General features: G+C 39.7%; 1 protein-coding gene across 2 annotated transcripts in view; it reads right to left on the minus strand.

Annotated features, from left to right (window-relative positions):
- PLPP1 (phospholipid phosphatase 1) overlaps positions 1-26,035 on the minus strand; it is a 208,083-nt gene that overhangs the window by 132,700 nt on the left and 49,348 nt on the right. Inside the window, exon 2 of one of the 2 annotated variants that reach the window (XM_030193128.1) lies at positions 17,799-17,953. The exons of the other annotated variant lie outside the window; for it this stretch is intronic. Coding sequence (XP_030048988.1) covers positions 17,799-17,953 — 155 coding nt within the window. The remainder of the gene's footprint in view (positions 1-17,798; positions 17,954-26,035) is intronic. 2 annotated transcript variants of the gene reach the window in all.

Below are 26,035 nucleotides of genomic sequence, written 5' to 3' on the forward strand. Positions count from 1 at the left end.
GAATGCAGTTTATCCGGTGCATGCATGTACCCACATAGAGCAGCTTTTCAGTGTCCACAGAACTTGAGTTCTGAATATTGTTTTAGCGATGAAAAGTGCTCTTTCTACATCAGCAGACTTAAGTGCAAGAATGTTACACAGAATACTATGGAATAAAACTTAGCAGCACTGTGAAGTTAGCTAAATCCAATTTATTCATTTTACTGCTAACATTTACAGTAATAAAGTTATATCTGAGTGCTCACACTATGCACAGTCAAAATGAAATTTCTGCTATGAAACAATTCTGACTGCACAAATAATGTACTCATTTCAACAGGATGAAGAATTAAGCTGAGGGCAAAGAGGAAGAATAAAGTCAGATTGGAATGCTAAACATACACTACACGCTATAACCCACATGTGATCTTCAGAAATGCACCCAATAGGGGAGGCAAGGAACTAGCATTCATGTTGGCACAGCCTATCAGCTTTGTACATCTGGTAAACTCTCTTGCACAAGAATGACACCAAATTATTCATTTCACACCCTGCTAATTCTGTGAGTTTTCTCAAAAATTACTAGAAAAGGGCTGATTTTGACTATCCTTATGGGCAGTTAATTATACAGTGGGGTTCGTCTTCCAAATCTGTTGTCATAATTAACATGGAGCAATTTAATTTCCTAGACTCACAGTCTCCATCAAAACACATCGGCACATCTTTTTTTGGTTCACCAGTACATATTTAAATTCTCAGCATAAAGAGCAATATTGTATCAGTCACAGGGACAAGGGAAAGATAGGGATACAAAACCAGTCAGTGTGATTCTACATCCTTAATGGCTGTACCATGCAAATCTCAAACACAAACCCGGCAAATAGAAAGTTGGCCTTAGAGATTGAAAACATTTGCTACAGTGGCCAGACTGGAGACTGTAACGTTCCATTCCCAAGTTTGTCTTCTTATTCTTAGATTGACTTGGTCTGGAGCCTCTGGGGGACAGTAGGATAAGGGTCTCAGCCATCATACACCTGCTTACTGGCCAGACTTCGGATAAGAAGTACTAGGTTCCAGAGCGAGTTGCAATTTGTGGCCCCTAGAGAAGGCTTGTTATTGCAATATTAAAAATCTCCACAAGGATTTACAGGCAATCCCACCTAGTTAACCAGGGGTGCACAAACCTGCCCCCTCCTAACAGAGCCAGATGGAACACTTCTACCCTAATGACAGAGGAGAGCCTTGACAAACTCCTAAGAAACCTTCGACCAACTACCTGCTCCCTCGATCCCTGCACATCAAAGATAGTGCAGCAGGCAAGTATGGGCCTTATAGAAGGCGCCACAAAAATTGTGAACACCTCACTTTCTAATGGGCAACTACCAACAGCATTAAAAAGGGCAGTGGTTCGCCCTCTGCTGAAGAAAAACAACCTTGACCAGGACAAACTTGAAAGTTACAGGCCAGCATCCAACATCCCGTTTCTAGGGAAACTCATAGAACAAGCAGTCTGTGTTCAACTTAATGAATGGATAGAAAAGAGTAACTGGCTAGATCCATGTCAATCTGGATTCAGACCCGGTTATGGAACAGAAACGGTCCTCGTATCCCTTCACAGAAATCCCTTCACTGAAACCAAGACAAGGGATTCGCCTCGATGTTTGTACTGTTAGATTTCTCAGCAGCTTTATACACTGTGGATCATGATATCTTGCTAGCACGACTGGCAGAAACAGGTATCAATGGTACAGTACTTGCCTGGTTCAGATCCACAATCCATAATGGTTGGCAGCAACTCATCACCACCATGGACACTGACCTGCGGGGTACCACAAGGATCGATACTGTCATCTATTCTGTTCAATATCTACCTCAAGCCATTAGTTGAGCTGATTCGGTCAAGGGACACTCAGTTCTACATCTAAGCGGATGATGTGCAGCTACTCATACCCACTGAAACTGACTTAACTACAGCCTTGAATAAACTGATCACTTGTCTAACAACAATTCAAAAATGGACTAAACAAACACAACAAACTTTGCCTGAACCCAAGTAAAACCAAGCTTCTCTGGGTCCCTAACACAAGTGGATACATACCTGACATCAAAATCCCTTTTGGGAAGTATGAACTCCCCCTCAAATCACAAGTCAGGAACCTTGGAATACAGTTAGATTCAACACTAACTCTAATTCCCCAAATCCAAGCAACCTTCAAGAGCTGCTTCTACTATTTGCGACAGCTACACTGCCTCTCATTACATCGAGAAGATAAATCTTATCTCAGTTGTGCATGCCATGGTAATATCAAGACTGGATTACTGCAATGCACTATACAATGGTCTGACTACAAAGGGCCTGCACCAGCTCCAGTTGATTCAGAATGCAGCAGCAAGACTCATAGAAGGTTGCAAGCGACGTGACCACATCACACCATTTTTGCAAAAACTTCATTGGCTACAAGTACAATACAGGGCTAAATTAAACTCTATGTCTGATCTTCAAGGCCCTGAAAGGAAATGGCCCTGAGTACCTGATGAATAGGATGATCCTCCACACACCGCCAAGGGCACAAAGGTCCTCCCAAGGACTTTCACTAACTACACCTTCTCCAAAAGACATTACACGATGTGATACCCACAAGCGAGCCTTCTCCGGAGTAGCCCCCACACTCTGGAATGCATTGCCTGAAAGGCTTCGCTTAACACAAGACTATCTCTACTTCAGAAAGCAAGTGAAAGCTTGGCTCTTCAACCAAGCGTTTAATGGAAGACGTAACGAACTTGTTAGTCTCACTCACACACATAAGGATTGACTCGGGCTGCACTGCAGCGGGACACGTTTATCCACTCCTAGCCTGAGATAATATCTAACCATCTCTCTTACCTCATTTGCAACTTTCTTCAAATCAGTCACCTTACTTTCAAATTCTTCCTACTTTCTTACTCATCTATATGTTACAACTTTGCCTTACCCTTCACTACCAATTATAATGTTCTATTACATATTGTGTTGTCATTGCAAGTAGTATAACATGCCATATTTTGTATTGTTACTTGAATATTTTTACTGCTGTAATTGCCTATTGCTCATGTTTGATCTATTCTTACTGTACACCGCCTTGAGTGAATTCCTTCAAAATAAATCCTAATAATAAATAACCAGGTTCAAATGAGGATGGTAAGAGATGAGAAAAAAAATTTTTCTAGATAGTTGCAAATGAAAAAACTTACACATACAAAAATTATTAAAATTATTCCATATAGCATCTTGAGTACCCTCAAGTAGCCATATCGGGAATAGTAACTACAGACTACCTCACAGAGAATGGGAACTGCTGGGCTTGTGATGCCTGAGCAATGCCACCTGATGTCATAGCATGAAACAAGCAGACCCATAAAGATTAGATCATTTCAGGGAATTTGACATGGTTGCATCCAGAAATCCAGAGAAACTAAACATTTTATTCTGCTGCTGGCCATGGGTATTTTTGATGAGTGTACAAGGATTTTAACCTACTACACTTAAAGTTAGGTGCTGTTCCTACAGGTTCTCACTGCAGTCCTGTAGAGTCCTGTAGACCAGCAGAAGAAAAGAGGTTTTAATGCCCCTGTATAAGTCGTTGGTGAGGCCCCACCTGGAGTATTGTGTTCAGTTTTGGAGGCCGTATCTTGCTAAGGATGTAAAAAGAATTGAAGCGGTGCAAAGAAAAGCTACGAGAATGGTATGGGATTTGCGTTACAAGATGTATGAGGAAAGACTTGCTGACCTGAACATGTATACCCTGGAGGAAAGGAGAAACAGGGGTGATATGATACAGACGTTCAAATATTTGAAAGGTATTAATCCGCAAGCGAACCTTTTCCGGAGATGGGAAGGCGGTAGAACTAGAGGACATGAAATGAGATTGAACGGGCACACTCAAGAAAAATGTCAGGAAGTATTTTTTCATGGAGAGAGTGGTGGATACTTGGAATGCCCTCCCGAGGTGGCGGAGATGAAAACGGTAACGGAATTCAAACAAGCGTGGGATAAACATAAAGGAATCCTGTTCAGAAGGAATGGATCCTCAGAAGCTTAGCAAAGATTGGGTGGCAGAACCGGTGGTGGTAGGCGGGGCTAGTGCTGGGCAGACTTCTACGGGCTGTGCCCTGAAAATGGCAGATACAAATCAAGGTAATCCAAAAATTAGGATGTACTGCCAGCTCTGCTTATACACCAGTCTTTCTTGACAGTAGAGTACAATTTGAAACAATCGCTTAACTACTATGATTGTGTGCTAAAGTGGTTCAAGGGTCAAACAAATAAATTGTCAACAGGCTGAATCCTGTCAGTTCAGACACCATGGGGCAAAAGGAGATCTTTATAGCCTAATGCATTTACATACACTCAGTAGTGCCAGATAACTTGTCCTTAACATAAAAATAGCCTTCAAGGTATTACAGCATAAGACCAACAATCAAGCCTTAATAAAAAGGGCCATCTAGGATGTACGATTCCAGACCATCATGTACCCTTTAGTAGCCACATAAATCATCATGGTGTTAAAAAAAACATCTGCAAATCCTAGTTGGAAAAGTTGATACCCTAATAAAACACTAACGATGTTCTTGGTCAGTTTATATCTACAATTTTACCAGATTTAGCCTAAAGGTGATTGTAATCATTAATAATGAAGTCATTTAATCTGGAACACTGCAAACTCCTACTTCCCTTGAAAACTGTACAGCTCTGCAAGACATATTGCTCCATGTGTTTCACTAGGATTTCTGAAGTCTCCAACCTGCACACAGAGACTCTGGAGGGTTTCACTTATTCAATTTACTTCTTGAACACATAGGGAAAAAAATACCATTCTACATCCAGATCAACCTAACTGGTCACCACAGTTTAGCTGTAGAACATCAAAAAGAAACCTGAAACCAATGCTCGTAAGATCATAAGCATTGCCATACTGGGGATAGACCGAAGGTCCTTCAAGCTCAGTATCCTGTTTCCAACAGTGGCCAAAAATATTGATTTTATGTTATCATGTACTGTTTTATACATATCACAGCAATAAATTTTTTATCTAATTGATCCTGTGGTTTGTCCAGCCTTCCTCCGTTCCCCACTCTTTTCTGTACTACTATTGTCCCCGTGGGACTCATGTTCAGTTACTTTTTGGTTCCAACAGTGGCCAATCCAGATCACAAGTACCTGGCAAGATCCCAAAACAGTAAAACAGATTTTATGCTGCTTATCCTAGAAATAAGCAGTGGATTTTTCCAAGTCCATCTTAATGATGACTTACTTTTCTTTTAGGAAATTATCCAAACCTTTTTTTAAATCCTGCTCAGTTAACTTCTTTTATCACATTCTCTGGAAACGAATTCTAGAACTTAAATTACACATTGAGTAAATATATATTTTCTCTGGTTTGTTTAAATTTACTACTTAGTAGCTCCGTTGTGTGCCCCCTAATCCTGGTATTTTTGGAAACAGTAAACAAGAGATTCACGTCTACCCATTCCACTCCACTCAATATTTTAGAGATCTCTACCATATCTCCCCCTCAGCCATCTGTTCTCCAAACTGAAGAGCCCTAGCTGATTTAACCTTTCCCCATAGAGAAGTCGTCCCATCTCCTTTATTATTTTCATTGCCCTTTTCTGTACCTTTTCTAGTTCCACTATATCTTTTTTCAGATGCATTACCAGAACTGCAAACAAAATTTGAGGTGCAGTAGCACCATGGAGTGATACAAAGGCACTATAACATTCTCAGTTTTGTTTTCCATTCATTTCCTAATAATTCCTAATATTCTATTTGCTTTCTTAGCCACTGCTGCACGCTGAGCAGGGGGTTTCAACGTTTCATCAATGATGACACCTAGATACTTTTCCTGGTCGGTGACTCCTAATGTGAAACCTTGCAACACGTAGCTATAGTTTGGGTTCCTCTTTCCCATGTGCATCATTTTGCACTTGCTCACATTAAACATCATGTGCCATTTGGATACCCAGTCTCTCGGATACCCAGTCTCTCAGTCTCATAAGATCCTCTTGCAATTTTTCACAATCCTCTTGCAATTCAACTACTTTGAATACCTTTGTGTCATCAGCAAGTTTAATTACCTCACTAGTTATTTCCATTTCTAGATATGTTAAAAAGCAGTGGACTCAACACAGAACCCTGAGGAACCCCATTATCTACCCTTCTACACTGAGAATACTGACCATTTAACCCTACTCTTGTTTTCTTTTAACCAGTTTTTAATCCATAATAGGACATTGCCTCCTATCCCATGACGTTCTAATTTCCTCAGGAGTCTTATGAGGTACTTTGTCAAATGCCTTTTGAAAATACAGATACACACTATTGACAAACTCTCCTTTATCCACGTTTATTCACCCCTTCAAAGAAATGTAGTAAGATGTCCCTTAACTAAATCCATGTTGGCTTTGAGGCTCATTTTCAAAGGTTACTATGGAACTTAAGTGCTTTGAAAATATGCCTCTGTCTCATTAATCCATGGTTATATATAATGCTCTATAATTTTGTTCTTTATAATAGTCTGTACCATTTTGCCCGGCACTGACATCAGACTCATTGGTCTATAATTTCCTGGATCACCTCTGTAACCCTTTTTAAAAGATGGCATTTTATTGGCCACCCTCCAATCTTCAAGTATAATGTTGGATTTTAATGATAAATTACATTTTACTAACAATAGCTCTGAAAGTCCTTTTTTCAATTCTATCAGTACTCTAGGATAGTACTCTTGTCCACGTGATTTTCTACTCTTCAATTTGTCAAATTGACCCATTACATCTTCCAGGTTTACAGAGATTAGTTTCAATTTCTCTGACTCATCTAGTTTCTAGCACTAGTATCACTCCCACTTTAAGAATTCATTTAATCTCTCCGCTATTGCCATCCTCCCTGACTGCCCCTTTTACCCCTCGGTCATCTAGCGGTCCAATTGATTCTTTTACTGGCTTCTTGTTTCTAATATACCTGAAAAGGTTTTACTATGTATTTTTGCCTCCAACGCAATCTTCTTTTCAAAGTCTCTCTCGCCTTATCAGTGCTTTGCATTTGACTTGCCATTCCTTATGCTGTTTCCTATTATTTTCAGTCAGATCCTTCTTCTATTTTCTCATGGATTTTCTTTTACTTCTAATAGCTTCCCTCATCTTACTTTTTAACCATACCGGCTATTGTTAGGCCTTCCTTCCTCCTTTTTTAATACATAGACATAAGTTTGTGATCTTTGCAGCTGCTCCTCTAAGTTTGTTTGTTTTGTTTACTATTCTCCTTATTTTATCATAGTCTCCTTTCAGAAAGATAAATGCTAGCGTAATGGATTTCCTGTGTACATTTCAAATCTGATCATGTTATCATCATTGTTATCAAGAAGCCCCAGCACCATTACCTCCTGCACCAGATCATGCGATCCACTAAGGACTAAGTCTAGAATTGTTCCCCCTCTTGTTGGTTCCTGAACCAGCTGCCCCATAAAGCAGTCCTTCATTTCATCAAGGAATTTTACCTCTAGCATGCCCTGATGTTACATTTACCCAGTCAATATCGGGGCAATTGAAATCACCCACTATTATTCTGTTCCCCAGTTTGTTCACCTCTCTAATTTATGATAACATTTCTGCATCTGTCTGTTTATCCTGGCCAGGTGGACTGTAGTACACTCCTATCACTATCCTTTTCCCCTGTATACAAAGAATTTCCATAGGGATTCCAAGATGTGTTTTGTGTCCTGCAACATTTTTACTCTATTCAAGGCCTTCCTTAATGTATAATGCCACCCCTCCACCAGTTCGATCTATCCTATCACTGTGATATAATTTGAACCCTGGTATTACAGTGTCCAATTAGTTATCTTCCTTCCACCAGGTCACAGATATGCCTATTTTCATTTAGTGCAATATATTCTAACTCTCCCATCTTATTTCTTAGGTTTCTGGAATCTGCATAAAGACACTTCAAACAATGCTTGTTGTTCCTATTTACAACTTGCTCTGCAGTTGGCAGTGATAATTTGCAGTCTTTAAATTTATTCATTTTATTTATCTTTTACATTTGTACCCCACATTTTCTCACCTACTTGCAGGCTCAATGTGGCTTGCATAGTACCGTAAAGGCATTCACCATTCGTTTGATAACAAATACAAGATTGTATTGTGGTCGAATGAGGTAGGTGTGTGTTAGGCACCGTGAAGGTCGAAGGGAATGAAAATGGTCTATTATCCAGTACGATCATTGGTTGTGCTGTGTTGCTGGGTGTGGGGATTTACGCTGGATCAGTGGGGTAAGCCTTTTTGAAGAGGTTGGTTTTTAGTGATTTCCTGAAGTTTAGATGGTCATGGATTGTTTTTACAGCTTTTGGGAGTCCATTCCATAGTTGTGCTCTTACGTAGGAGAAGCTGGATGCGTAAGTTGTTTTGTATTTAAGTCCTTTGCAGTTTGGGTAATGTAAGTTTAGGTATGATCGTGATGATCCGATTCTGTTTCTGGTTGGTAGATCTATGAGATCTGTCATGTGTCTTGGGACTACGCCGTAGATAATTTTATGGACAAAGGTGCAGATTTTGAAGATAATACGTTCTTTGATTGGGAGCCAATGCAGATTTTTTCGGAGGGGTTTGGCACTTTCGAAATTTACCAAATATCAGCCTGGCAGCTGTGTTTTGGGCGGTCTGGAGTTTTTTTTTGCGAGTTGTTCTTTACATCCCGCATAGATTGCGTTGCAGTAATCTGCATGGCTTAGGACCATTGATTGTATTAGGTTTCGAAAGATTTCCCTCGGGAAGAAAGGTTTTATTCGTTTAAGTTTCCACACTGAATAGAACATTTTCTTTATTACGGAGTTTACTTGGCTCTCAAGGGTAAGGTTGCGGTCAATTGTGACACCGAGTATTTTTAGGCTGTCTGAGGTAGGGAGGGTGTGTTCTACTGTGTTTATGGTTGTGGGTTTGTACTTGTTATGTTGAGATGACAGGATGAGGCAGTGTGTTTTTTCAGTGTTCAGTTGGAATGAATTTGCCCAGGAGTTCATGATGTTCAGGCCGTCATTGATTTCATTGGTTATTTCTGTCAAGTCATGACTGAAGGGAATGTAGATTGTGACGTCATCTGCATAGATGAAAATCTGTCTGCTCTCTATTTAAAGACACAAAGAGGCTCATTTTCAAAGCACTTAGCCTCCCAAAGTTCCATAGAAACCTATGGAACTTAGCCTCCCAAAGTGCTTTGAAAATATGCCTCATGGGGGCTCATTTTCAAAGCACTTAGACTTACAAAGTTCTATAGGTTACTATGGAACTTTTTTGAGTCTAAGTGCTTTGAAAACACACCTCCTGGTCTACTATGGTCTCTACTGCAACCTTGCCATTGGGGTGCCCTATTTTCCCTGGTGATATCTTTTAAAGATACCTTGTTCTGAACCATACACTTTTGAGTGACTGTCAGTCTTTCCCCAGTTTCTAGTTTAAAAGCTGCTCTCCTTTTTAAATGTTGATGCCAGCAGCCTGGCTGTACCCTGGTTAAGGTGGAGTTTATCTTTCCGGAATTGGCTCTCCCATCCCCAGAATGTTGCCCAGTTCCTAACAAATATAAAATCCTCCTCTCTGGACGCATCGCCTCATCCACCAGCATTGAGACTCTGGAGCTCTACCTATCTCTTGGGTCGTACGATGGAATGGGGAGCACCTAAGAGCCTAAGGGGTAATTTTACTAAGCCATGTTAAGCGTTTACGGGCGCCAACATTGATTTTCTTCCCAACTACCACGTGGCTCTTATCATAATTTCATTTTTGGCGTGTGACCGATACGGGCGTCTGAAAAATATTTTGTATTTTTGGGAACGCGTAACAGATGTCCGCCAAGTGGCATTTGGCGCACATAGGTCATTACTGGCCGGTTACTGCGCGAGTCTTTACCGCTAGGTCAATGGCTGGCAGTAAGGTCTCAGACCCAAAATGGACACGGGATAATTTTCATTTTGCTGCACGTCCATTTTCGGCAATGGATCAGCGCGTGCTCAAAACCCACGCCTACACTACCATAAGCCATTTTTCAGCTCACCTTTGTAAAATGACCCCTAAATTTGGCTTCCAGAACCTCCCTCCCCATATTTTCCTATGTTATTGGTACCCACAAACAATTTTGTTTATTTGATAAGAAACAAGGAGGCTATATTTAAGGAATATGAAAAATACCACCCTGTTTGTGGGCCACTGTGAAACACACCAAAACAGGTACACCATTAAGAAAGAAGAATGGAAACTGCAGGGAAATTTTAAAGAGCAGCTATACTGAGCCAACTTTAGGGTTCCCACATTCCACCCCCCCCCCCCCCCCCCCCCCCAGCAGTTTGTTCTTGCTCCACAGCTTCCAACTCAATTGGAATGGCTGAAGGATCTGGAACTTTGCTTCATTCACAACTAGCTGGGCATTCTTTCCCTGAAATTCTCAGCTGGGCGACCACACAACAAAGCACCTTCCAGAAGGGAAGGAAAAGGATCTGGATTTAGCTTATGCCTTCTTCAATTGTAGCTCAAGACAACTTATAATTGTAAGCCCTCAGGGGACAGGGAAATACCTACTGTACCTGAATGTAAATTTATAGCTGAGCAATAGAGTGTTAAGAGATTTATACAAGATCACAAGGAGCTACAGGTTTCCCTTGTTCTTAGTCTGCTGCTGTAACCGTTAAATTACTCCTTCACTCCTGAAATTGTGGGCCTCAATTCTAGCCATTAGGTATTACTTTTGCACAGTGACTGAACTCACAGTCCCCAGAAGCAGTATAACACGACCTCTGCAGTACCTTCAGTCCCAATGGAAGCAGAGAATCTAATCTGGGGACTGAATTTGATTTATTATAAAAAGTAAATCATCTGGCAAGGGTGCACTCCCCTCCTATATTTTAATGTACTGCTGTTAGACATCCTTTTGGGTTGTTTTTTTTTTTTTGTTATGCTACTCCCCTTATACATTTCTGCGGCTGCCTCTGCAATCTTGGGCAAAGTATTGTGGTTACTGTGTTACTCCATTTCAATATGTAGAAAACAAAGTTGCTTATCTGTAACATGATTAATCAAGTATACAGTGGATGATGACAGGAGAGAATAACCCTCCTGAGCTGAGAAATTACTACATATTTAAAATTCTGAGCCTGACAGCCTCTCGTGTGCAGTTATCGCCTCAGCTCCCTCAAAGAGTTACACAGCTCTAGGGGAGGTAGGAGAAACTGTATATGCCCGATTAATTCTGCTGTCTATGCAGAACACCTGTTACAGGTCAGCAACTCTGTTTTCTCCATGGACAAGCAGGATGTAAATTAAGTATGCAAGTAAGTAATGCCGAAGCTCAGGGCAGAGAATTGTATAGAGTAACTCTCTACAGAATTCCATATTCAGGGCCACTCAGCTTTATAAATAACTTGTCCATTGTTGATGAGCAACCAGATTAGATGAAATGAGTTGCACAGATCACAAAAACAGGTCTGTTAGTACTGGTACAACAAATGCACTGTCTAAGGACTGGTCCATAGCAATATTGCTAAGCAAAGGTATAAAGCGAAGACCAACTAGTTGTTTTGATGATGCTACCCAGTGAAACAGATTTCTGAAGAGCTACAGTAGTTGCAATGACTCCAATTTGAAGAGGTCCGACTACTGATTGCAGCAGTGATACTCAATTCCACTCCTCGAGGTCCAGTGGCAGGCCAGGTTTTCAGGATATCCACAATGAACATGACAGAGATTTACATGCATGGCCTCCTTGGTATGCAAAGCTCTCTCATGCATATTCATTGGGGATATCCTGAAAACCAGGCTTGCCTGTGGACCTCGAGGACTGGAACTGAGCAGCCCTGGACTACAGCCTTGGTCTTCAACTCCCAGTCCTCAGGGGTCAGTTTGCAGGCTGTCACTAATGAACATGCATGATGAGATTAGCATGCCAACTATCTCCACTGTGTGTAAATTTCTCTTATTCATATTCATTAGGGTTATCTTGAAAACCTGAAACATTGGCAGCTCTCGAGGATTGAGGGTGAAGACCAAGGGGCTAGAAGGATTCCAGTTTGCTCATAACTGATCTGGATACAGGATACTATCCAACTGGCAACCAAAGACTGCACAAGGCACTAAAGCACCTGCCTCAAGAGTCTAAAAAAATACAGATAAAATAACACAATGTCAATAGATAAAAATTCCATAAAAACATAAGCATGTAAAAAAGGACCATGTAAATGAACACCAGGTAAAGTTACATAAAATAAACATGAAATAAACATATCATAAAAGCATATACTAAAAGAAAACATACAAATTATAAAAAACAGTATAAGAGAAACATGAAGAACACCATGGGGTCCTTTGACTAACCCGCGGTAAAAAGTGGCCTGCGGTATTGTAGGTGTGCGTTTTGGGCATGCACCTGCAAAAAAAAAAAAAAGGTTTTTTTTTTTGTTTTTAATGGGACAGGAAAAGGGCTTGCAGTAAAACAAACCAGCACACACTTTTAAAACCGGCCTGAGCCCTTAACACCATCCCATTGATCTAGCGGTAAGGGCTCACGTGCTGCCAATTACCGCTGGAAACGCATGTGAGGAAATAAATAAATAGAATCATCCAGGCATTATAGGCATGTGGCAAATCTGAAATTACCGGCAGAGGAATGCGGTAGTCTGGTGGTAGTCTCATTTTGGCACATGCTGCATGCACATAGAGCCTAACATGCCTTTGTAAAAGAGCCCCCATATGAATTAACACATTATAGGCAAATACGGCAAAAGCAAAAATTGCATAAAGGGCTCAATGATTAGGATAAACAGACATTAAGAAACCACACAAAATTCTTCTATGATATTGTGATACAAAATACAATCATCTGGAGTGAAGACAAAAAATATATTTCACAGATCATTAATTACTAAAATGCGTAAACATGCAGGATTAAACACTACCACACAGTGCAAAGACAAAAGCACAGCTAAATGATCTCATATTTGGCGTACTAAAATATGGATGATATGGCAATGTGCTATCAGGAATATTATCCAAATTCACAAAAAAGATTAAATAGTAAAATGCACGAATATGCAGGCATTAAACGTTGCCTGGCACAAAGATTAAAACACAGGTCGAAAGGTCCCCATTTGAATGTGGAAACACGTATGCATTAATAAAATATTAGTAATGCAGAAATTCAACTTCAATCTCAATGTTTCTGATTTGGGAGAGGGGACACATCTATACATATCATTTCACCATATCCCTTTGCAGAAAATCTATGGATTGTAATGCCTTCACCAAAATTTTAAAAAGAATCTACCCCTTGTGTTAATTCTTACAAGTGAAAAGAATATATTCCAATTTTGAGGACTTTACTAAAAAAGGCAAGTTTCATGACACAGAGAACTGAGGGTTTCCAATGCAACATATCAAGGAAGATACATTAAGGCAAAAGACCAAGAAGTGTTACTCAACAAAAACAAAACCAAGGCAAGTCCTGACATCTTATGAACTCTCAAGTTTTCCCTTCTGGCTATTAAAAGGCAACGTTCAGTTAGAGGTCACTGGCATCTTTTAGAAGGACGACTACTTTAAGGACAAATGCCTCATCATTGCCTACTCCCAAGAGAGAAATTTGAAAGAAATGCTCATCCCTTCTTGTCTTCCTGATCGTCCATCTGAATCCCAAGAACAGATCCATTTGGGATACCGCAAGTGTGGCTCATGTAGCTTGTGCATATTCGCACTTGAACTTCCTTCCTTTAGGAATCTGAGCTCCGGACGAGACTACACACTTTTCCATACATCTGACTAACACTGCTAATGTCATCTATATTATTCAATGCCCATGTCTACCCCTATACATAGGAAAGAAGAAGAGATTAATTAAGACCCGAATAACAGAACACCAAAGTTGTATTAACAGAAATACAGAATCCACACCATTGGTTACACATTGGATATCGGTTGGTCATTTTTTGTTTTTAAGATCTTGAAAGGTAATTGGTGGGAAAGACTACTAGCCAAATGTTACGCAGTGAAAAACAGAAACTTATTTTTCAACTCCAAACGTTGGCTCCTTCAGGCTCAAATCTAGACATAGATTACAGACCTTTCATTTAGGTTTAGAAAAAGTCACACCTATCTGCATTTAATGAAGTAACTTTTTATGACTTCTCCCCTTTATACTGAAGAATTTCTTTAGAATTGATTTTCCATATTATATACCTATATTATAGAGCCTTCACAAATTATTGATGGCATGTGCTACTACATGCCCCAGAGATTACATAGGCATTTACCTTTGAATTTATAAACATGTTTTCCACTTTTATAATAACACTTTTGAACATAGAACATTATTCTATTATTACTACCTTCTATCCAGAATTCCTATATAGTAGTTTTATTTCAGTTTGACCTTATTTATAATCAATTTTAGCAGACCAATGGCAAATTTTTTTATGGGTGATATTTCTGTTATCACTGACTTTTTCCAGGATATAGTTATATTTTAATTTTTGCCCTTTTTCCATTTTAATCTACATTATATACGCAGAGCATACCTTTTAATGTGGGTCTGACGCTTTCTTAAAGTACTAGTTCACACTCAATATCTTTCGATACCGTTCGGCTCATTCTTTGAGCGCACATGCACATCGGCGAAAAACTGGAGCAAGAGCATTTTAAGTTTCCTTCTCACAGGAGGAATTGAGTTCTTTCATCTGTCCCGCTTGTATTCCCAGTTGTATCTCCACATTTACAACCTTCACATTCGCACCATTCTTACTAGCTTCAATTGGTATTCACGCTTCACTTTGTATTTGGCCCTTTTTTCATCCTGTAGTCCATGTTTTTCCGCTGTAACTTTCACCAGCTTTTTACACACTGCTGTGCACGTTTGAGGCACTCCAATTTTACATACCGACTTCTGTAGCACATGCCAAAGGTGCTCTGATTTTTAACATACCGCAAGTCCCTCGGTCCAGAAGATTTTGTATGCATACCACTTCTACATTGCTGCATGTTCCTTTATTGTCTGATTTCTCACCAATTTCTTTTTCAGTTCTTTCTCCATTTTTCCTAATTCTGCTGTTTTATTTTTCACAATATCACATTCACATAGTCTTTACATCCAATATACATCTCATTGACAGGTCAGTGCCACCGTTTTTTAATTTTGTCCATTCATTTAGCTTAAACTACATCCCCATGATTGCATTTCCGCATTACTAATATGTTAGCAACGTATCCATGTATCCACATCCAAATGGGGGACCTTTTGACTGCGTTCTAATCTTTGTACCAGGCAGCATTAATGCCTGCACATTCATGCATTTTACTATTTAATCTTTTTATGAATTTGAATATCCCTGACAGCACATTGCCATATCATCCATATTTTAGTACTGCAAATATAGAATCATTTAGCTGTGCTGCAGTGTTTAATCCTGCAAGTTTATGCATTGTAACAATTAATGATACACTTTTCCATCTTTACCTGTGCACCAGACAACTGTATTTTGTATCGCAACATCATAGATAGAATAATTTTGTGTAATTTTTTTAATCAATGTCTGTTTATCCTAATCATTTTGGCCCCTTATGCAATTTTTGGTTTTGGCATATTTGCCTATGTGTTAATTCATATGGTGTTTTTCATGTTTCTATTATACTTTTTATGCTTTTATGTTTTCTTTCAATATATGCTTTTATGATATGTTTAGCTTATGTTTTATGTAACTTTACCTAGTGTTCATTTACATGGTCCTTTTTTATATGCTTATGTTTTTAGGGAATTTTTATCTATTGAATTTCTTAGGCATTGTGTTATTTTATCTGTATTTTTTAGACTCCTGGGGCAGGCGCTTTAGCACTGAAACACGGTGCTGTGTCAAGTCTTTAGTTGTATTTGAAATAAACACTGTGTGCAAGACTTATTTACTTTTCCTTGCGTTCTTGGAAGTGCCTCCTTTTGTACCCTACTCTTCGACTGGTTCTGCTACTCTTGTAGGGATTTTTTTGTTCCTCCATTTCACGTGGCTGCTAACTTCACCAACATGCAACAATGTTCCATGGATACTCGTCATCAGCTTAATTTTGGACATCCACTAATGTAACATGGTCTGAAGTGAAGTTGATGGATAAACTCCAACAGAGGTTGGGTATACTAATGGCACTCTTATTTTAAGGCAAGAAATGAACTCCAGTGACCAGTCCCTGGGGAGAGTGTTTATTATGAACTTCTCTTAACAGGCTGAGCTCTCTGAAATCCAAGCTAAAACAATTTTCCAGTCTTCTGGAGAATGAGGAAACAGCTGAAATGGAACCTCCAGTTCCTTTCCTAAGCCTGCAAGAGAAGTAATACTTCTTTGTGAAACAGAACAGTGTGATTTTGAGGTAGGTGAGACTACATCTGAGGTCTGTTAGGATAAACTGAAAATGAAGAACCAATGTGCCACAGTCCTTGCAGATAACATGTTGGGAAATTCTTTGCATTTTTTCACTTTCATTGCCGACTCAGCTACTGTAGAAGTATGAGACAGCTATACTGTGTTAAAGCATGGAGTTGCTTAAACTTTACTATTCAGTCTCTCTCTAAAAAGTTGTGTTTGAAAGATACAGTTTGCCACATGTGAAGTTATTGTTCATGCAATAGGCCATGTAGTGAGGACTTGAGATTCTTTAAGACATAGGTTCTTTATTCTGTTGTAAAGGAAAAAGTGAACCTCTCAGAACATGTAAAGAACAAACCTTCATTACAAGAAAGAGAAGGTGAAACAGAGATCCAAGAATTTTTCACCTTCTTCTTGTTCTAAGGTAGGAATATTACCAGCTTTGACAGGATGCTCTTGGTTATAGTGCCTTTGTATCGATCCATAGTGCAACCGCACTTTGGATACTGTGTGCAATTCTGGTCATCGCATCTCAAGAAAGTTAACACAGAATCAAAAAGATACAGAGAAGGGCGACGAAAACAATAAAGGGGATGCAACGATTTCCCTATGAGGAAAGGTTAAAGCAGCTAATGCTCTTCAGATTAAAGAAGACAAGGCTAAATGAGATATGATGGAGGTATATAAAATACTGAGTGAAGTGAAATGGGTAGACATGAATCACTTGGTTACTCTTTCCAAAGATACTAGCACTAGGAGGCACGCAATAAAGCTACTAAGTAGTAAATTTAAAACAAACCGGAGAAAATATTTCTTCACTCAACATGTAATTAAACACTAGAATTTGTTGCCAGAAAATGTGGTAAAAGCAATTAGCTTACTAGGGTTCAAAAAAGGTTAGGTTAATTTCCTAATAGAATCGTTCATAAGTCATTAATGGACTTGGGAAAATCCATTGCTTATTTCTAGGATAAGCAGCATAAAATCTGTTCTACTGTTGTGGGATCTTGCCAGGTACTTGTGATCCACTGTTGGAAACAGGATACTGGGCTTTCTGGACCTTCGGTCTGTCCCAGTATGGCAATGCTTATGTAATGTTTTTAAGCTGAATGCAAAACAAGCATGATTCAAAAAAAAATGCGACAATGAACATTGCAATATTTTCTTAAGTCTTTAGTAATATCAAGAAGTAAAACATGTATCCTCAAGAAAAGCAAGTCAAACTGCATTTGGAATCCAAAATGTAGGAGAAAAAAAAAATAAAATCAGAAATTGTTTCAAAACCTGACAATTATGAGTTTGTTTTGTTTTGGTGTTTGTCCAGTTCATTCCAAGCCATGACAACCTGGATGAATTCTAGGTCCTCTCCCAAACCCTTCTTCTACTACCTAGTTAACTACTTACAGAGGAAATAGGAAGGGTCAACCCCACAGTGTACAGAACAGTGGATGTGACGGTACTGTCATGGAATGGATACTTGATGCTGTCGTCATTACAGAAAAAGCCTCTCTGATACGGCTTTATTTTGGCCAAGTTTAGAACTCCCAAAGGCAAGCCAGCTGTTGGGGGAATGGAAAAAGACACATGATTAAATTAAAATTCATGCTTTCCGTCAGAGAGGACGCAATGGCACACACATGCAAACTCATCCCAATCTCCAAGAATCAGCGTACGTTGTTCACGGAGACCATGCAGCACATACGTTTTGCTGAAAGCTATATAATTTCATTTTTAAGTGCAACTACAAAAGCTTACATTACCAAAACACAGCCATCTAATTACTACACACAAAAAGACAGTATCTACACGCCCAACACAGTGCTAACCAAAACTGCCAATCAAACAGATCTCGCCAATGACCTTCTCAAACATTTGGGGAGGAAAAGTATGTATAGCTCTTTCACAGCAGTGCTTGCTTCTGCCTCTATTTAACAAAAGTCTAGGGCTGAACTTCATAACCGAGATACCCATCACCAAAAGCAAAATGATGATATTTTGTCCTAATCGTCAAAGATAATTACTTGGCTCTCCCCCCTCTATCCAGCACTTGATTTTCCATTAACTACTTCCACTTTTGCTTTTTTAATTCCATGTATAACTCCAAGTAGGAAAAACAACAACAACAACAAAGCAAATAATTTAGCAATGAAAGAAGAGAACAGTCCTGAAAGCAAGGAGGACTTGTTTTCTCTCTGAATATAGTTCTAGCTGTTCAGTCAGTTTAGCTTTATCATTGTAAATGGTACAGCTTTTTAATATAAAATTGCAACACAAAACTACTTCCAAACAGGAAAAAATGATGTCTTGATATTCAAATTACATAACGCAACCAGAGAGGGTAAAACAGTATACACAAAATAGCACACAGAAAAAAAGCACAACTGGGACTTCAAGACTGGGACAACAGGAGTTTTTTTTATTTATATATGACCCGACATGGGCCGTGTTTCAGTGTGCACAACGCCTGCTTCAGGGGTCCAAGTTCAATGTCAAGGTAGGGAGCTCCGTAGGAGCGGATTATAGGTTAAAAGTGTAATTACCCACCAAAAATACAGTGACTCCTGTAGAACGCAGTCAGTTGCACAAATGTATGTTTTTGATTCAACTGGAAAAAAAGTACAAACCAATGTACCTTCTCTGAAAAACAGGAAAATTTTCTAGATCCTGAAAAGGACCCCCGATGACTAAGGGGTCCTTTTACTAAGCCACGGTATAAAGAGGCCTGTGGTAGTGTGGGCGTGTGTTTTTGGCACGCACTCGGCCATTTTTGTTACCACAGCTGGGAAAAAAGTAATTTTTCAATGGGGCAGTACATGGCTGTAAGCTAAAATGAAAGGTAGCACACGGCTATCTACTGCCTGAGCCCTTATTGCCAGCCTTTGACCTAGTGGTAAGGGGGCCCACACGCTACTCGAGTGGTAATCATTCAACGCACGTGTGCGGGAATGCCCCCCCAATGGTAGACAATAGAAAACTATTCTCTACCACGAGAACCAGCATGCGCCAACTTTGGAATTACCACACATTAGCCCTATTGCTGCTTAGAAAAAGGGCCCCTTAGAAAATACCTGAATTTCTACAAGAATAGAAGCCCTAAGCATCACAGAGGGACTGGGAAGGCTGTAACCTTGGAATGACTTGTGGATGAGCAGTGTTAATCCAGGAGGAAAGTTCACACATCATTGTTATGCATCACTCATAGTCTTTGCCTCCCTGCCTGCCCACTACTTTCAAACTGCACTACCAAACTCTAGAAAGCAAACAGACTCCACATTCAGCATTGTGCCTCAGCAACAAAATAAAGAAAATCAATAAGGAGGCACAGGAAAGAGTGCCAATTGCTCCAATTATCATCTGCACATGTAACAGCGTCAATAGTATTTATTTTTTTTTTAAAAAGCCCCCATTTGTTTATATCTATGTAGGTTATTACCAAATTCAAATCATCAACACCAGTTCCAATATTCAAAAAAAGCTGAGCTCCTAAATGTATAGGTCACAAAGTAGGAACCTAATTAGGAGCCTAGGGGACCCTTTTAATAAAACACAGTAAAGTCTGGGCTTAATGCATGGTAATTCGAGATTTTACCATGTGCTAAACCCACCAGATTTACCACAGTGCTTTTGGGGGGGGGGGGGGGGGGGACATATATATTTGTACATTTTATTGCAGGTCATATACTAATATTATTTAGGAGGCAGTAAGTGTTCCTACAATAACTCTCCATTATCCAGGTAGCACACGCTAATTATACATTCAGGTACAGTACATTGTTCTCTGTCCCCAGAGGGCTTAAAATCTAATGGGCCAATGATCAGAACCAAACACAGGTGCTAGAGGTGATTAGCGCCGGACTAGCGCCCGCATTAGTAAGCACAGAATGCTCAGAGGCCCTAGTGTGGGAAACAAGTGCGTGCAAATAGCATGCTAATGTAGTCAAGTGGTTGTTAATGAGGTCATTTCCTATTCCCTCTCAATGCTCAGAAAACAGCACACAAAACAAAGCAGACTTACCACTGAAAAACTAATGCCAGCTCGAAGCAGGCATTAGAGTATTTGAAAAGAGGATTTCTCATGATTCTTTGGAAGCAGAAGGAAGCCCGTGCAAGCCCTTAAGCGCCAGTAGTGAGAGACGAATGTGTGTGAATCAGAGCAAACCCAAAAGTGAAAGCACGCATTGGTGCCTATTTTCTGCGTTTAAATATAAGCCTTCCAAGTTAAAAAAAAAATTGAAATTAAAGGCACAGAAAACAGACACCAATGTGTGCTTCACTTTCGGGTTTTGCCAGGTGCATGACACAGGAGCTGAGCTGTGCATGCGCCAAGCACATCCCCCCCACCTTGCTTTTGCTTTTACAGAGCGCATATAATTTGAATATCAATTCCTTTAAGCACTGGTATGGTTTCTGCACCGTTGGCTTACCGACTGAGTTCTGAGCATCGGTCTCTAGGTTTGTACCTAAAGCAATGGAGAGTTAAGTGACTTGCCCAAGATCACAAGATGCATCAGTGAACGAAGCAGGATTTGAACCCTGGATTTACATGTTCACAGCCTGTGTTCTCAGCCTGCTTCTTTAATTACCAGGCTTATCATGGAGTGGAGGAGTAATGTCATTAGTGAAGGAGTGGAAGGACAATGTTATTCATTTACCTGACCACTGGCAAGAAAGTAACATCAGAGCACACCCAACATGTGAAAACAAACCCTAATACTAAGCTACAGGGTTTGTCCAGACTGCGTCACCAAGCTATTCATAGCAATAAAGTATATACACAAGGAAACTCAGATAAACAAATTCATAATCCCCAAAAGTCAAAAGGTCTAAGGCCAGAGCTCTAAACACCATTTATACTTGACAGAATATTTACGGACTGGACAAATCTGCTGGACTTATACCAACTTCACAGTTTGAAAACAAGGTACACGAGAGCAGTATTTCTCAAGCCTATCCCAGAATACCTGTCTTGCCAGTCTGGTTTTTAGATAGCCACAATGAATATGCAGCAAAGATTTGCATACCATGGAGACAATGTGTGCAAATCTCTCTCCTGCATATTCATAGTGGAAGTATTCCAGGATCAGCTTGAGAAACCCTGTTATAAGGAGTAATTTCATAAAGGCCTTTTCACGCATACACACCTGTAAATATATGTAAAATGCCTCTCAAAAAGTTACCTCACACCAGTATATGCAATGACAAGAATGTGTATGCTTGCATACGACTCAAGTGTAGATGTGTTTAGGGGTGGAGTTTTGGTGAAGTGTGGGCACGATTTACCCAGTGAAGCCTAGTGGTTAGAGAAATCCCACTACTGGCTCCTTGTGATCTTGGGCAAGTCACTTAACCCTCTACTGCCTCAGGTACAAACTTAGGACCCTGTTTACGAAGGTGTGCTAACACTAGAGACATCATATATTCCTATTAGTGTCTGTAGCATTAGCACGTGCTAAAAACGATAGCGCGTCTACAGCGTGGATTAGTAAACGGGGCCCTTAGATTGGAAGCCCTCCAGGGGCAGGGAAATACCCAATATACCCGAATATAACTCACCTTGAGCTACTACTGAAAAAAAGGTGTAAGCAAAATCCAAATAAATAAATACAATAATTAAAGCCACAATTTCGACTGTTTAAGAAATATAGATAGATAAATAGGTGCCTGGCTGGCCTTCACATCCAGGTGAATGGTTATAAAAATTTTTTCATAGTGCGCATGATAGCACAGAAGGCCATCATAGCTTAACTATAATACTTCACCACTCCAACCTTCCCCGAAATTCTTCTTTCTATAACTATCTGATAGCTCTCTTTGTTATCCTTGATCTTTTGCAACAACAACTGTATTTTTGTTATCCTTGACCTTTGTAACACCAATTGTATCTTTTACCCTGGAATGGCATTGCCATAACAAGTTTATGTAAGCTACATTGAGCCTGCAAATAGGTGGGAAAATGTGGGATACAAGTGCAATAAATAAAAATAATAAAAATCCAATGCACTAAAAGGGATAAATTGTGTTTGTTAAATGGGATACTGCACACTAATAAAACCAGTTTCTGCACAGGTAAATAACAGCGAACACTTGGGGGGGGGGGGGGGGAAAGGATTTTAACACATTATTTATTCCCATAGGCAGAAATTAAACATCACCTATGACAGAAATCAGCTGATGTGAGCACACTATAGAAACAATTTTCAGACTAGTTTGGCGCAAAGCCTGTGGGGACTTTTTCCTGTTGCTTTTGCACCAAATTAAAAAAAAAAAGAAAAGCAGATCCAGAGATACCTCCCCTTTGAAAATTTGGTAAAGCTTAACCATGAGACTTTTATGTCTGTTTTTTTATGCAGCTAGAATTTTTATGAGAAAAAAGTATGTATAGATCTTAAACAAATCTGCATGTTATTTTCCTGATTCCATTCAAAGCCTTCCCCCGGAAACATCTCCCCCCAAAGAAGCTAAAGATATACATACTGTGGAGCCCTGCATGTAAGAAATCTAGGGGGGATGTTTAGCCCCCTTTTCCAAATAATGCTCAAGCAAACTTGCTTTACAATTCAGGTATAATAGGTCCTTTCCCCAGAGAGCTTACAATCTAAAACGGGGGCACCTGAGGCAATGCAATATAAAGTGGGACTTGACCAAGGAGTGTGAAATGTGGGACTTGAAGCCTGGTTTCCTTGGTTCTAAGCCCACTGCTCTATCCAGTTAGGCTACTTTCTTTCCCAATTAAGGGAGGCCTGTTTTTAAATACCCAATTCACCTGCATAAATTATTGTCCTCCACATGTAGTGATCACGAAGACAGATTGGGAATATGAATCTCACCATACAGTATATTTACAATAAAGAATTTCTCATTGTCCTGGTCCTGAAGGTTCATGTGTTCTTTTTGCTTGGTGTACTTGGATATCTCTCTCCTCTCTCTGCTGCACAGAAAACCTAGATAACAATTTCTGAGCTACTTGAAATTTCCGAAATAAAATATTTAGCAAACCCGCATACCTCCTACTACCATCCAAAACAAATTCTCCTGCAAATAAGGCCTCAATTTATGCACCACATTCAACTTCCCATAAGACTAACACAAGACAGCCATAATCTGCTTCTGCCCCAACCCCCTTCTTCCAACCAAGCCCCCAAACACCTTCACATAATCAACCACAAGCAAACAAACAACCTCCACCCACCTGTACCCTAAGCCTCAGAGATGGCCAAATGGTATTCCCAAATCAAAAGGCAACTGATTTAGCAACATTCAAAACCATCCCATTATCTTTAAACTACATCCCCTCCTTCTCCATACAATTCAACAACAGCCCCTGCATCTCTCCATCTTCAACCACTGGTAACAACAACTGCATGTCATCAGCAAACAGTAGAAAACTATAGTCCACAATTCCTTACCAAGTCCTCCAAGGGTGATATATACATATAAATAACAAATAAGTACCTGTATATAATATGTAAGCCGCATTGAACCTGCTATGAGTGGGAAAGCGCGGGGTACAAATGTAACTAAAAAAAAAAAATATATATATATATATATATATATATATATATATATAGATATATATATATATATATAATATATATATATATATATATATATAAACAACAAAGGGGATAAGGGAGAACTTTGCAGTACTCCCTACACCGACTCTTTCTGTGACCAATCACCTACAAATCGAACCTTAAAGCTCTGATCTTGCAAGAATGAAAGAATGAACAGCCATCGAAGCACCGTCCCCCCCTAAGACCCAACTGTATATAGCACAGCATTAAAAGCTTCACATCCACCATATGAAATGCCAAACTCAAATCAATAAAATCAAAAATCACCTCTCTCACTTTAACCAAAAGCAGACTCCATTCAAAAATGTGGCCAACATCAGTTCCATGCCCACCTCCTAAAGCCTGCCAAATCAGCATCTAGCAAATACCTTTCTTCTGCAAAAATCAGTAGTTTGTGTAGCCATGTCCTGCGCCAACAATTTCACCATCATAGGCAGGTTAAAAGTAAGCCTATAATCTGCCTCTTCCCATAGATCCTGCTTCTTCAATATAGCAATAACTACTGCTTCCTTCAACATCCGTGCCATCTTCCCCTGTCCCAAGGAAAGGGAAGGGGAAATGGGACTTGATATACTGCCTTTCTGAGGTTTTTGCAACTACATTCAAAGCGGTTTACATATATTCAGATACTTATTTTGTACCAGGGGCAATGGACAGTTAAGTGACTTGCCCAGAGTCACAAGGAGCTGCCAGCAGTGGGAATTGAACTCAGTTCCCCGGGATTAAAGTCCACTGCACTAACCACTAGGCTACTCCTCCAGGAGGCATTCAAAATACTTGCTGTTCTTCTTAACGCACCCACCAAGTATCCTTGAAACAAATAAGGCAACGCTGGATCCAGGAGGGGGCGGTGAGGAACAAGCACTCAAGGAGGTCCAGGAGGAAGGGCACCTCCTGTTTGGAGGCAGAGAGAGGGGGAAGGAGAATAATGGGACAAAAGCACAAATTTTCAAAAACACAGTCATTTTTGGCCGAAACCAAAAACGGCCAAAAATTAAAACAACCTCGGCCAAAACTGAAACAGGGCAAAAAAAAAAAAAACAGATTTCAGGCCAGTTTCAGCTCCATAAACAAAACCAGAACTGAAATTTAGTCAGCTTCTATCCCTAACTTTTGTTCTTTTCCAAATCCTTTCTACCTCTCCTCCTGCAATTCCCTTGCGTACCAATTACAATGTCTCACTAACTACTACTACTACTCATTTCTATAGCGCTACTAGACGTACGCAGCGCTGAACATGAAGAGGCAGTCTCTGCTCGACAGAGCTTACAATCTAGTTAGGACAGACAAACAGGACAAATAAGAGATAATGGAATTACTAAAGTGAGGATGATAAAATAAGGGTACTGAACAAGTGAGTAAGGGTTAGGAGTTAAAAGCAGAATAACCATAACTCCCACTATTCACAATCTATCCTACCCTAACCTCTTTCCAAACTTTCCCTCACCCAATCACCTCTGCTGATAACGCCACCTTAATATTTAAAAAAATATTCCATAAAATAAATTTATATTTAAATAACACAAAAAGGCTTAAGAACAGCCTACCAAGATTCTAAAGAAACATGACTATTGAAAAACCTGAAAAAGAAATGAAAATATTTTTAAAGTTGGCATTTTTATTTCCTTCTCCAATAGTCTGCTTTCTAGTAGGCCTACTGAGTGAAACAATCAAAATGACCACAACCATATCCTTAATGCCAGATATATAGATGAGAAGCAGTGTGAAAAAGGTCTGAATTTTGCAGTACTGGACACCTGTACATTGGCAGCCAATGGTCTTGTTTAATCAGAAATCTCCTTCAGTCTTGTCCTTCTTATAATCATTAACACTTATGCTACCCTAAATACTTGCAATGTCACTATTGGAGGTTCCCAAAATAGGGCACTTTCAAGATGTGCCTCTCACCACTAGAGAGAAGTATTACATTCCTTTAAATCTGAAAACACCTTTTCACAGAGAGTTGTGCAACCACCACTCCAACATGTAATTAATATATTCTGTTCTATTCTATTATGCCACTCTCTAACTAAGCATCAGATGCGAAACTCTGAATAGGAACCAAAT

This window comes from Microcaecilia unicolor, chromosome 2 (genome assembly GCF_901765095.1).
Source record: "Microcaecilia unicolor chromosome 2, aMicUni1.1, whole genome shotgun sequence".
Classification (NCBI taxonomy): domain Eukaryota; kingdom Metazoa; phylum Chordata; class Amphibia; order Gymnophiona; family Siphonopidae; genus Microcaecilia; species Microcaecilia unicolor.